Genomic DNA, 13,477 nt, shown 5'->3' with positions numbered 1-13,477 from the left:
ATCACGAAAGAAAAGTTTTTTTTTTTTTTTTTAATTACATATATTCTGTGGATAAAAATAAGCTACTTTTTTATGTACTTAAGCACTAAAACCTGGTTTAAGAAGTGCACTAGCAATGTATAACAGCAGCAGTTTGTTGGATTTACGGGAGTATATTTATTAGTTATCAAAAAAATAATTTTGTATATGATTATATTGGTCTTCCATGGTTTGAAAGCACTTGAAACACTAATGTATTTGAGAGAGGGGGTGATTTTGAAAAATGTTTGTGTCACATTTTTTTATTTTTAAAAGAATAATTTAAATCAAAATGCATACCTCAGTCTATTTTTCAAACTTTTTTTATAAAGGAACAAATTTATATGTCCATACACTTCATCCACTAAACCAGGAATACACAAATTGTGCCTTTGGACTATTAAACTAGAGTTTACTTTAAATAAAATAAATAGACCGATCTACATTAAAATACCAATAATAACAATATAAGCATAAAATATGACTGAAGTATTTTGGGTGTGAACTCCCTTTTTTATCAGTTGACCTGAATGAAATACAATAAAATGTCAGTATAACAAACTCCTTTGGACAGCCAAAATAATAGGTCTACTCAAAGAGTGGGAGACTGAAGTAGTATTTGGGAAATGATGAATCTTACCAGCTCTTCAGATGGCTCTCCAAATTAGTCTCCTTCACCCTGTATTCACGGGTCGCTGAATCAGGTGAGTATGGCAGATGAGGATCTCAGTGATAGTGTTTTGCAAGAAATCCTTGAATGAAAAGTGCTGAATGTGTAAGGGTATCGTCATGATGCAAGTACCAAAGCTCACCTTTCTGGTCATCTTCTCCAAATGGCATTGTGTAATTGCCGTAGAAGTGTTTCACAATATTCATGGCTTACTGTTTGACCATGGGAAAAATTCATAATAATTATTATTAGCCATACAGGGCAAGGAAGCTTGAGGCTTTTGCTGCACCACCAAAAAAAAAATTTGAGTTAGATTAAAATTAGTAAAATTTCAGAGAGAGAGAAGACTCAGAAGAGAAGGGAATCACCAAGAAAGAGAAGAAGGATGATATCCAGCTGAGGACCCTGGGTGTGCCAAGTCATTACAAGTTTAAAAAAAAATACAGTGAAGTGAGCGTGATCTTCATATTTGATCAAGATTGTCTTGCTTTTTAAACCTTAGAAAAGACAGGGTCCTCCATTGAGAGGGCTAAGTCTTTGTCTCTGGATCATAGCCATATAACCATAATTCGTAACCAGTCATGACGAAAGAAACAAGTTATAGGTCAGTAGCAGTATGTTGATGAAGCTCCTGACTTGCAAAACTCTCTACTGTCTATGGTCATAAGTGAAGATGCAAGACACAAACTTGGATGAAACAAATCACATTCGAAAGTTTTGTTTTAAAAATTGATTGAGATTGCCACAAAAAATACCATTTGTACTAACAACTTCATGGATGGTTTGAACGTTGATCATTTCTGATCAGATCACCAACATGAGTGATTGAATCATTTCGTTTTTGAAGTTGAAGAGTGACCAGAGCAAGCAAGCGAGGATCATCCTTGGCAGAAGAAAGGGCCCTCTTTAAATTTTGAAAACTGTTGAAAAGTCTTTGAATTATGCATAGAATCTTCAACAAAAGCTATTTTTAACATTTTGTGGGGGTCTGTTGCACATTTTCCTAATTTGTAATAAAATTTGATGCAGATGTTTCTTAGTAAAATTGCTCATTTCAAAATGCAGTGAAACACATAAATTTGCTATTGGTACATGCTGAATTTGAATATGGGGAGTACAAATGTATATGCCGACTGGGCTAGCCAGGTGGGTTAAGTGCCTGCCTGGAAACTCAAAGATCGCGGGTTTGAATCCCGCCTCGAGCTTGGATCAGAGTAAAATGCAAAAACTGTGGGAGATGTATTATGGCCACAGAAGTCAATGCGCCAACAACCTAACAAAAAAAAAAAAAAAAAAAAAATGTATATAGGAAGGACTGAGAGGTGATGCTCATAGTTAAGAAGCGTTTACCTCAATATAGTACGTGGAACACTTCCGTATGATACCCTCCAGAAATTAAAACGAAAAAATCGACAACTTACCGGTACATTAAAGTAAAATATAAATTATTAAAGTAAATTATAAATAATTAAATAATCAATTTAACACAATTCAAAATCAATTCAAAACAATTAAAATACAAATTAACGCAATTAAAAGAATCTAACGAAAATATTCAAAACGATTTTCCTTCCTGAAGCTGACAATGCTTTTCGACCGACTGTCGTGATCACAGGAATGAAAATTATCGAATCAGGCTAAACCTGCAACTTAAATAGTGATTATGTGTCTTCGCGCATGCGCGTAAAGGTCCACGCATCGGAGATCAAATATGGCCGCCGAACATTAACAGAATTCTCGTGTAATTTAATTTCAACGGTTTCTGCAATTAATAGTCGCGTATAATTACGTTGAACGTTAAGTATTTTGGCCTCGTTAAATAAAAAAGTATGTTTTTCGTTAATGGCATGAAAGGCTAATTCTGACGCTGCTGAACGAGAAGCACGAACAGAGGCTTCGTGTTGATTTACACGGATATTAAGAGAAAACCGCGTGGAACCCTGATAAGACGAGTCGCAATCACCGCAAGAAATGTTGTATACTAGATCATTAATTTGTGTTGCGAACGCCGAAAGAACCGAGCGATTGTTCAGTATAGTGTGTAACTTCCGTATAGGCCTAGCTATAATTTTAAATTCGGTATCTTTAAAGAATCTGTTAAGCTGTTTGTGCCACTGTTCAACATATGGGACAGAAATAAAGTATTTTTTGATATTACTATTGTTGATTGGTGCAGTATTTTGTATCCTATCCTTAGCTTGTACCCTAATTCGATTTATTGTGTTAATGGGATAACCCCTGTTCAAGAATCTGCTAGTTAATATTTGTATTTCTGAGTCTAAAGCAGAATCCGTCGTTGAATATTTATAGGCATTTAGAAATTGATTAAAGATAATCGATCTTTTGTAGGTGAACGGGTGGTAGCTATTATAATGTAGAAGCATACCGGTGTTTGTGGGTTTTCGATAGATGCTAAATTGTATTTTGTTCGAGTCCCGGGTAAGCGTGAAATTTAGAAAGTTTAATGACTTAGTATCCGTATCTTCCCTTTCCAATGTAAATTTGAGTCTAGAATGAATATTGTTAAACGAATGTAAAATATCTTGGATAGTACTACTATCGGTAATAACTAGAACATCGTCTAAATACCTCCCATAGTATGTGATACGGGGACGAAAAGGTGTCAAATGTATCTGCTCAATCGTTGAGAGATAGATCTCTGACATTAAGCCACTCAGGCTCAAACCCATTGGTAATCCAAAATTTTGGATTACCAATGGGTTTGAGCCTGAGTGGCTTAATGTCAGAGATCTATCTCTCAACGATTGAGCAGATACATTTGACACCTTTTCGTCCCCGTATCACATACTATGGGAGGTATTTAGACGATGTTCTAGTTATTACCGATAGTAGTACTATCCAAGATATTTTACATTCGTTTAACAATATTCATTCTAGACTCAAATTTACATTGGAAAGGGAAGATACGGATACTAAGTCATTAAACTTTCTAAATTTCACGCTTACCCGGGACTCGAACAAAATACAATTTAGCATCTATCGAAAACCCACAAACACCGGTATGCTTCTACATTATAATAGCTACCACCCGTTCACCTACAAAAGATCGATTATCTTTAATCAATTTCTAAATGCCTATAAATATTCAACGACGGATTCTGCTTTAGACTCAGAAATACAAATATTAACTAGCAGATTCTTGAACAGGGGTTATCCCATTAACACAATAAATCGAATTAGGGTACAAGCTAAGGATAGGATACAAAATACTGCACCAATCAACAATAGTAATATCAAAAAATACTTTATTTCTGTCCCATATGTTGAACAGTGGCACAAACAGCTTAACAGATTCTTTAAAGATACCGAATTTAAAATTATAGCTAGGCCTATACGGAAGTTACACACTATACTGAACAATCGCTCGGTTCTTTCGGCGTTCGCAACACAAATTAATGATCTAGTATACAACATTTCTTGCGGTGATTGCGACTCGTCTTATCAGGGTTCCACGCGGTTTTCTCTTAATATCCGTGTAAATCAACACGAAGCCTCTGTTCGTGCTTCTCGTTCAGCAGCGTCAGAATTAGCCTTTCATGCCATTAACGAAAAACATACTTTTTTATTTAACGAGGCCAAAATACTTAACGTTCAACGTAATTATACGCGACTATTAATTGCAGAAACCGTTGAAATTAAATTACACGAGAATTCTGTTAATGTTCGGCGGCCATATTTGATCTCCGATGCGTGGACCTTTACGCGCATGCGCGAAGACACATAATCACTATTTAAGTTGCAGGTTTAGCCTGATTCGATAATTTTCATTCCTGTGATCACGACAGTCGGTCGAAAAGCATTGTCAGCTTCAGGAAGGAAAATCGTTTTGAATATTTTCGTTAGATTCTTTTAATTGCGTTAATTTGTATTTTAATTGTTTTGAATTGATTTTGAATTGTGTTAAATTGATTATTTAATTATTTATAATTTACTTTAATAATTTATATTTTACTTTAATGTACCGGTAAGTTGTCGATTTTTTCGTTTTTTCCGTTTTAATTTCTGGAGGGTATCATACGGAAGTGTTCCACGTACTATATTGAGGTAAACTCCTCTTATTAATTTACTAATATCATTATCAACGTAGAACATATTGAGTATTACAGCTCTGATTCATACTATCTAATATAGTTAAGAAGCATATGAAATCTAAGGCAGTGCATTGTGTATTGAATGCACACTAATTTGGACTAACTGCAGAGAAATTGGCAATTCTTATGTTACTACTAGAACATTGTACAACATGCTATGACACTGCAGTTTTGAGATAGTCAGACCACAAAGTTTTGATCACACCTCATATTCATTATGAAGAAAGTTCATTACAGTGAAATGCATTAAAAATGTTATATAGATAGTTACATATTAAAAAATAATTATAACAAAATAAACTTGCATATTAAATGCAATTTTTTAATGAAAAATTCAAAAATTTCAGAACATGTTTTTTTTTTATTCTTGCTAATTTAAATGAAATGAAACTCTTATCAATTCTGTTGGTAAAAAAGAACATTATGAACATTAAACTGCAGTCTCTTCCATTTTAAAATTTATAAAACTAATATTCATATGGAATCACTGTGTATGGGAAGGTGCACAGAGTTAAGAGTTAGATGGTACAGTATGAACAAACATAATTTAATAATTCTGACACTTTATCTCTCAGTACATTTTACAAAATATATAACTGTGTATAAATAATCCCTGTCACTTTGAAAATTGTTTAATAAGACTTCAGAAAGCTAGACAGATCAAAAACCACTAATCTTGAACAGGTAGTTAACTGCCAGTTAGTAAATGATTGCAGTATTGGCAAATGCTAAAGACCAAAGATCAAAAAATGTATGTCGTATTGTTTAAGGATCTTCTTTTTATGTTTCATTATATCAATTATATTTTTTATAGTGGAATGAAAGATTATGAATTAAGGTGTTATTTTTGTTACAATAATATTCTTTAAAATGAAATATTTTGCATAATGATACATAGTAAATTGGCAAGGGATGAGAATTGATCTCATTTTACTGAATATTTCATTACTCTGATATTCATTATGCAGTCATTTTACTGTATTGTATTTAATATAGTAAAATATATCGTTTAATAAAGTATGTAATAAATGATCATATATTAGATCATCTATAATTTGTAACTACTAATTTAGCATACCATTCATAACTCTTGGTACAAACTAAACTCTCAAAATACAAATGATGAAGTATTACCAGTTGCTACTGGCAAATCCTTTATCCTGGCTCCAGGTCAGTTTGTTGCAGTACACTTTGTTATACAACAGTTTGGTGAACAGTTGGTGCATGATAGTTGTATGGGATAATTGGTGAATACAATGATGATTTGGTGAATTTTATGCAAAGAATTCAATGTATAACAAAGCAAGACAAAATATGCATAATTCTAACATGCTGAGCCATAAATGGTTAATTTAGTAACCACTAGTTGGTGAATTTTTCATTGGTTTCTAGTCTCTATGTGATACACCAAATTTTTGTACACATATTGAATTGTAGCCACAAGTTTATTGTCTTTCACCAAATTTTCACATGTAGTTAAATGTCATGCATCAAATTCTCATATGCCTGACTGTCATGCATCAAATTTTCCAGCACTGAATTGATGTGATCCTCTCTGCCCCAAGTTCTGGAACCACTGTAGTTCATCCAGTCCAGAAACAGAACATGTTACTTTTCCTGAATTGTTTGACAAGTTCCTCTGGTTAAATGTACAGCAAAAGCACAGGGAGATCAACCACAATACTTCTCCCCTCCCCATCCACCATCTCAGCCAATACAGACAAATGGGCCAGGCAACAGAATTTACAAGTGAACAAAATCCACAATTGTAATTCCAAAGAAGTATAAATCAAGGTTTCTACAGCCACCCAGAAGTGCTCTCGCTCCCCCCCCTCCCCCCGTGAGAGAGAGAGAGAGAGAGAGAGAGAGAGAGAGAGAGAGAGAGAGAGAGAGAGAGAGAGAATTTTGGAATCATTAACATTGGACATCTCTGTCAACCCTCAAGAAAAAATAGGAATGTCTGCATAACAAAGGCTGTTAAAGGATCAGGGGTTGTTTTAGATAAAACAGATTACCCAGAAAAGTCTAGTTTTCTTCAAGACAAAGTGTGAAAAACTGGACACTGATCCCACCAAACAACTGAAAAAAGATGGATACAGGGGTACAGACAGATGTATAAATACAAAATTTTTGAACCTCCTTTCAAGCATAAAAAAGCACAATCTCCCAGCTTGCCTCCATTGTGAGCATCAAGTGCCTTGCTGAGTGGCTAGTTAAGAACATTACCTATACTGTACCTTATAACATGCACCAAAAACTCATTATACCTGTGTGACAGATTCAAACACATTTTCCTACAACAGGGGAGAGGAGTTATGCTAATAAGCTTTGTTCATTTAGTGCACACCAACATCCACATGGCAGACTTGAAATATATATGGTGAACCCACTATACACCTCATATCAGTATATAAGATTATGAATCTCACTGGATGCTAATGATCTCCCCCCCCCCAATTATTCTTTATCTCAGGAAGTCACTTAAGTTGGTCAGACATCCTACTCCAATCAGAGTGACCTAGAACAAGGACTCTGGAACTCAAGAACAAACATCTAAATTTTCATGGTAGGAAGAAGATTTTATTCCATTATCACTGAAATGGATTCCAAGAAGTGGACAAATTAAAGGGTTATTTACATTATATCCAGCAAATTGTTCTCTTTAGTTATTATTTTTATCTTGTGTTATCATTCTGTGTATTGATCTGTTTTTCTTAACTGTAGGATAGGACAATTGTGAATTTAAAACTCTTCATTCTAAGTGTGACTTATTAATATTTATATTTTAGATAAATTTGCTGGATACCAAAAGAAGTTTGAATGTGAATATTTTCCTGAAACAGTTCAAAACTGATCCAGAAGGAATTGTAAATATGATTATTAAATGCCAAGCAAGTGAAATTGGTGCCGAACGTCTGCGGGGTTTGCAGAAAATCCTTCCAGAAAGTGAGGAGGTATATTATAATTATTTTTGTCAAAATGGCTGAAGAACCATAATAAAAATTGATTAGCTATAGTTAAATCTTTTAAATTTGCCATAAACTGTAGGATAGTCTATTTGTACTACTTTTAGACCCCTACAAAAAACCATATGAAATTTGGAGTTTCTCAGATTTTTAAGTGTTTGGAAAGCTACTTACAAATAACTTTCCTACAATTTGGCTTATGTTCATTTTGGAGTGCACTTATCAATGGATCATTCTTTCATCACATTCTTCACATTCAACAAGCTGTGGTTGGTATAAAACACAGGCAATAAATATTTTTTACTATCAAACCATTCAGTAACTAATGGTAAGATTTGAATGATCTGCCTGCGATTTGTGTGCAAGCTGATGTGCATTGTTGAGTCCTGTTGATTTTACCATAAAAGACTTGTGGTTTGGGAATAAAAACTTCAAATATTTCTCTGCTGCAATTTGTTTATTGGTGGGGAGAGTTTCTTTCCTTTAACTACTTATTATTTTAAATTTTATTTATATATTTATTTTATTTTTCCAGTTGAAGGAAATGAAAATCATTTCCTTCAACTGAAAAATAAAAATTGAAATAATATCTTAAACATTTTCAGTTTTATATCTAAGCTGGTTCAGTATAATATCCAGTTCTTATCTTTTATTTATTTCATTTTTTTCTCTCCTGTAGTGATTCTGTCTGAAAGCTAATTTTATTTTACATTCTGATTGAGGATTTCAATCAAGAAGCATTCTTGTCTTAGGTGTTTAGTGGTCAGTTTTCAAACCTTTCTTTCTTTCTAAACTTGGTAAATTATTAACAGGTAGTGCAGGCACATATTAAGATATGTGCCTGCATTAGTTTGAATTCTCATAGACTAAACAGTTTATTGAAAATGTGACTAATAGCTTCATGTCTATATTTTATGGTTATGTCTTTATTTTTATCGGAATTTAATTAAAAAAAATTTTTTTTGTGATAACAGGTGTAAAAAAGCAGCTTTTAAAATTTTAAATGTTTCATTAAAAAAATAAGAAATTACATTTAATAAATACTCCAACCCATTAGTAAAAGCACTGGTATACTTCAAGAATTCAAAAGAACCAAAAACTTTTCAGGTAATAAAAATGAAGGTTGGTACCATATGAAGATTTTAGTTATGATTGGGGGTGGTGATTACTGCCACATTAAGTGGTTGCCTCTCTCTGCCTTGGACTATGAATAAAACACCAATCTCCAATGAAAAAGCACCAATTGCCAATCAACACCAATTCTTGCGTATGAGGTTTTAAAATTTAGTGTTAGGTTTCTTATTTCTAATACGCAATTCCAGAGATAAAAATTGCTCAATAAAACATTCAAGTTTGTGCATTTCCCTTTGAATTTAGCTGTCCTGCAAATCAAAGGAGAATGCATAACATATCAAAAAAGGTTAAACATATTGTGAAATTTGTATTTACATATAATCAATAAACAAATATTTACTACAATAACAGATCCTTCCTACAGCTCCAATTAAAGCTTTTATTAAACTATTTCTAACCTGATTTTTACTCTTTTTTTTTTTTTTTTAATGTTTTTGAATGAACCTTTGTGTTTCAATTATGGATCTTCATATATGCAAACTACAATTAATTTTCCAAATGTGCATTGCCAGAAATAAATCTTATTGGAACAAAAAGGACTTATTGCACAGAAGTTTAAAACATAAAATTTTATGCAGCCAGTAATAAGACAGCCATTACATGACTAATGTGCTATCAGAATTGCATTGTTTTTGAGTGGTATTTAATTGAAACTGGCAAGTTCTTTTCAGATACATTTTTTAATATAACCTTCTTTACAATATCAAATAAATTTTCCTTAATGTTTAACACTGAAAACTAATATCAAAATTTAGCAATAAACATTACTTCAGTTTTACATTCATAACATAACATTAAGCTTAAAATTAAAACAGTACGATGCTATACAATGAAATTAGAATCTTCTGATCTGCACTCCTCAAAACTCTTTTATTTAAAGAGACCCTTTCAACTAACAATATTCCAAATTGCAGCTAAGGAATTAATTGTTCTGGTAATAGAATTTCACAAACAAGGCACAATTCCTAATTCCAATTACTTTATTGATTTTTTTGTTACATTGCTTTAAATGACCATTTCCTTGAAATAACAGTGGTATCTGATTTGCATACAGTGCTATTTTCACCCTAATATTGTTAGGGTGGTGATTATCCCATCTTTTATTGTTTGATTATCATTTTGTTAAGGAGAGAGAGGTGTTATCCCATTTTATAAGGCATTAACTAGGCTGCATTTTAAGTACTATGTATAGGTCTGAAAATGTAATTTTAAGAAGAATGTGGACTCTTTTGCAAAAGACTGGTCTGCAAATGCAGTGTTCAGAAACTAGATACTGTATCTGATTAAAGTGTTTAAGTCTTTAAATCGATTAAGTAAACTTAATGATGATGGTATGCTTACTCTTTGTCATACAAAACACAAGGGGACTGAAAAAGGATGGTTGCAGGATAAATATGTGAAAGATTTCTTTCAGCCAGAGAGTAGTTGGAACAAACCATCATCTGGTATTGTAGAAATGTGTAATTTGAATAAATTTAAGGGAGAAATGGATATTAGATTTGTAAATTATGCAAGAAAGCAAACTTGTACAACATTAGCCAAAAAAAAAAAAAAAACCTCGCATTTCATCTATTCATTCCCTTCAATAATTTTTCCTGTTCTACCCTGAATTTATTTAACGGATGGAAGTTTGTTCCAGCAATCAACCATCTGCTGGCTAAAGGCAAATTTCCACACAATTGTACTGTAACCATCTTTCCTCAAGCAAGGGAAAGAATCCCATGAGTATTGATATTGCTCAATCCATTCAAAGCCTTAAACACCTCATAGGTGCCTAGCCTCCAGATGCTGCAGTTTGCAGAACTGAAGCTTTTCTTGGTAAGAGTACCCCTTTTTATTACTCACCAATGTCGTTGCCTTCTCTGTTCTCATTTCAGCAGCTCCACATCCTTCCTAAAATGAAGCCTCCACACCTGTATGCCGTATTCAAGATCTCAAGGTGTGGCCTGACCATTGCCTTATACAATGGGATAATAAGCTTATCCCTGCTAGCAAAATTCCTGTATGTCATTGACAAAAAACCCCTTGAACTATCCTGGCAGCCTGTCTGCATTGCCAGCGAACTTCATATCTGACTGCACAATTACTCCCAAGTCTTTTTTCATTTTCCACCACCCTGGCAGCCTGTTACTGATAAATGCAGTACTGCATTTATCAGTGTTAAACTTCAATTGCCATTTCTCAGCCCATCTGCCTAAGTTTTCTAGATCCTGCTGCAGTAGCTTACTGTCATTACCTACCCTGCCAACCTTTGTAATCATCTGCAGACTTGGAAAATTAAGCCTGATATGGCTTCATCAGTATCATTGATAGATATAGTAAACAATAATGGGCCTAACACCGAACCCTGGGGGACTCCCCTAATAACATTAGTCCACTAAGAGCACAATGTCCATTGATTGCCACTCTGTCTTCTCCCACTGAACCATCCCTTCATCCATCGCAGCAACTTGCCCTTAATGCCACACTGTTCCAACTTGTATAGCAGTCTTTTATGTGCAACAGTATCAAAAGCTTTCCTGAAATTCAAGTATATGATATCAAAATTATTTTTTGCATCCAGTTCCTTTGTGACCACATTGTGGTAACCAGTAAAATTGTCCAAACATTATTATAGGTAATAGGTGGATGAGATGGGTAGCTTGGCTTTTTTTTTCTTTTTTTTTCAGGTTCTCAATTCCATGTGAACTGGGTCAGTATTCATTCTATATTTCAGCCTGCAGGTCTCCCAAATAGTGAAGTTTAGTATTGATATAGAAATTGTACCCTTCTGTTAGACAGAGTTTGGCTATCTATCCTATTGCTTTATGAATTTTCTATATAGAAAATTCATGCCTTGTTCATGTTTAAGCACGATACTTTCTCTTAAAATTGATTTTGAGTGATCGTAAACCTGCTTAGCTTTCAGTAGTTGCAATCTGCACCAACAGTACTGTCAATTCTAAATGTATATTTGTGTGTCTGTTTAGGAGCTTGTTAACCAGTTCTACTGAATTTACCTTTCTACTTTTTATATATAATCCTTATTGTTGAATTGCAGTTCAGGGAATTCTTACTTTTCTTGTTATCCTATGGTTTTATTAATACATTTATTGTGACAAATTAATTATTATTATTACTAGTATAATAACTTATTTAAAATGATGGGAAAATTCTTTCACCCTAAGCTGTGTTAATTTAATTTTAAAAATAAAATAATAATAATAAAACTTTAGTTGAATTTGGCCTTGTTCACAAAAATTTTCCTATTTATGCCTAAGTAGAATGTTCTGCAAATAGTTAAAAGGATTAGGCAAGTTTTTTGATTTTTGAATTCCTGAACATGATTGATTTACTCTTAACTCCTTTAGTAATGTTATATCTAATAATTGAGAAAAGTCCTTTTTAATAATATGTCACATTATATTTTATGAAAACACACACAGGTGACATAATATTACGCAACCCATCATCACCTGTAACGGATCATAACATTTTATTTGGCACCCACTTGCTTTACACGATTACAAATCACTCCTACAGTAAAAATATTTTGTTGAAATTTAGTTATAATGTGATTTGTGATCAGTTTCATGAATCAATTTTCCACAAACTTTTTACTCTCTCTCTCTCTCTCTCTCTCTCTCTCTCTCTCTCCCCCCCTCCCTCCAATTGATCAAGTGCCTTCTTATAGCATTACAAACAATATGCAGACAAAGCTCATTATTATTGTGATGCATTTCCTGTACATTTTCATAACCTGAAATACTTGATGAAATAATAGATAAAGTATTAATTTTGTTTAAAGAATTTTTATGCTGATTTTAATGATTTCCACATTTTATTTGTTAGGTGTCACTTCTAAAGTCGTTTAAAGGGGATGTGAAGAGATTAGGAACAGCTGAAAAATTTTTTCTTCTTTTATCTGAAGTTGTAGATTACTCAACCCTAATAGAGGGAATGCTTCAGATGGAAGAATTTCAACCAGAAATTGATACACTCAGACCTGAAATTGAAGCCTTTAAACAGACTTGTTGTAAATTACTTACAAATTTGCCTCTTCAGGAATTTCTTCGGCTCACATTGGTCACTGGAAATTTTATCAATGCTGTAAGTTAATTGATTTAAAACCAACAGGAAAGTGTAACATATTTAAAGTCCTATTTTTTAAATCTTTTTTTTAGTGATAGGAGGCAATATTGATACCATGACTTCCCATACAAGAGAAAATAATTCCAGCATTTAACTTGCTTTTTTTTTTAACACTTTTGCTATCACCTAAGTGTGATCCAACTTTGTTCAGTATGCTGTAAATTTCAGAATGTTGAAAAAATCAACATTCTAAAAATTCATACATAATGATTGAAAATTAAAAGTTTGGAATTCATTGCTGAAAGCAAACACTTACTTTTGTTCTGTAAATCAGAACAAATCTTAAAATTTTAAAGAGTTTATTCATATACATAAACTGACATCAACACAAGCAAAAAACAAATAAAACTGTGTCTGTTAAACAAATTGTGGTAAACAAATGCCAAGCATTACTGCAAAGTGTTCAATCGGTGTGCCAGTACAGAGTGGTTGTTAATTTCATGTGC

General features: G+C 33.1%; 1 protein-coding gene across 1 annotated transcript in view; it reads left to right on the top strand.

The window, feature by feature from the left end:
* The window catches only part of LOC150090892 (inverted formin-2-like), a 203,543-nt gene that overhangs the window by 137,439 nt on the left and 52,627 nt on the right, over positions 1-13,477 (top strand). Inside the window, exons 8-9 of the mRNA XM_090376423.1 lie at positions 7,590-7,754; positions 12,732-12,989. Coding sequence (XP_090232549.1) covers positions 7,590-7,754; positions 12,732-12,989 — 423 coding nt within the window. The remainder of the gene's footprint in view (positions 1-7,589; positions 7,755-12,731; positions 12,990-13,477) is intronic.

Source organism: Mastigoproctus giganteus, chromosome 1, assembly GCF_048544385.1.
Source record: "Mastigoproctus giganteus isolate SK-2022 chromosome 1, ASM4854438v1, whole genome shotgun sequence".
In the NCBI taxonomy this organism is placed as follows: Eukaryota; Metazoa; Arthropoda; class Arachnida; order Uropygi; family Thelyphonidae; genus Mastigoproctus; species Mastigoproctus giganteus.
The sequence above is the reverse complement of the archived record's forward strand: the minus strand, read 5'-3'. Positions and strand labels throughout refer to the sequence as shown.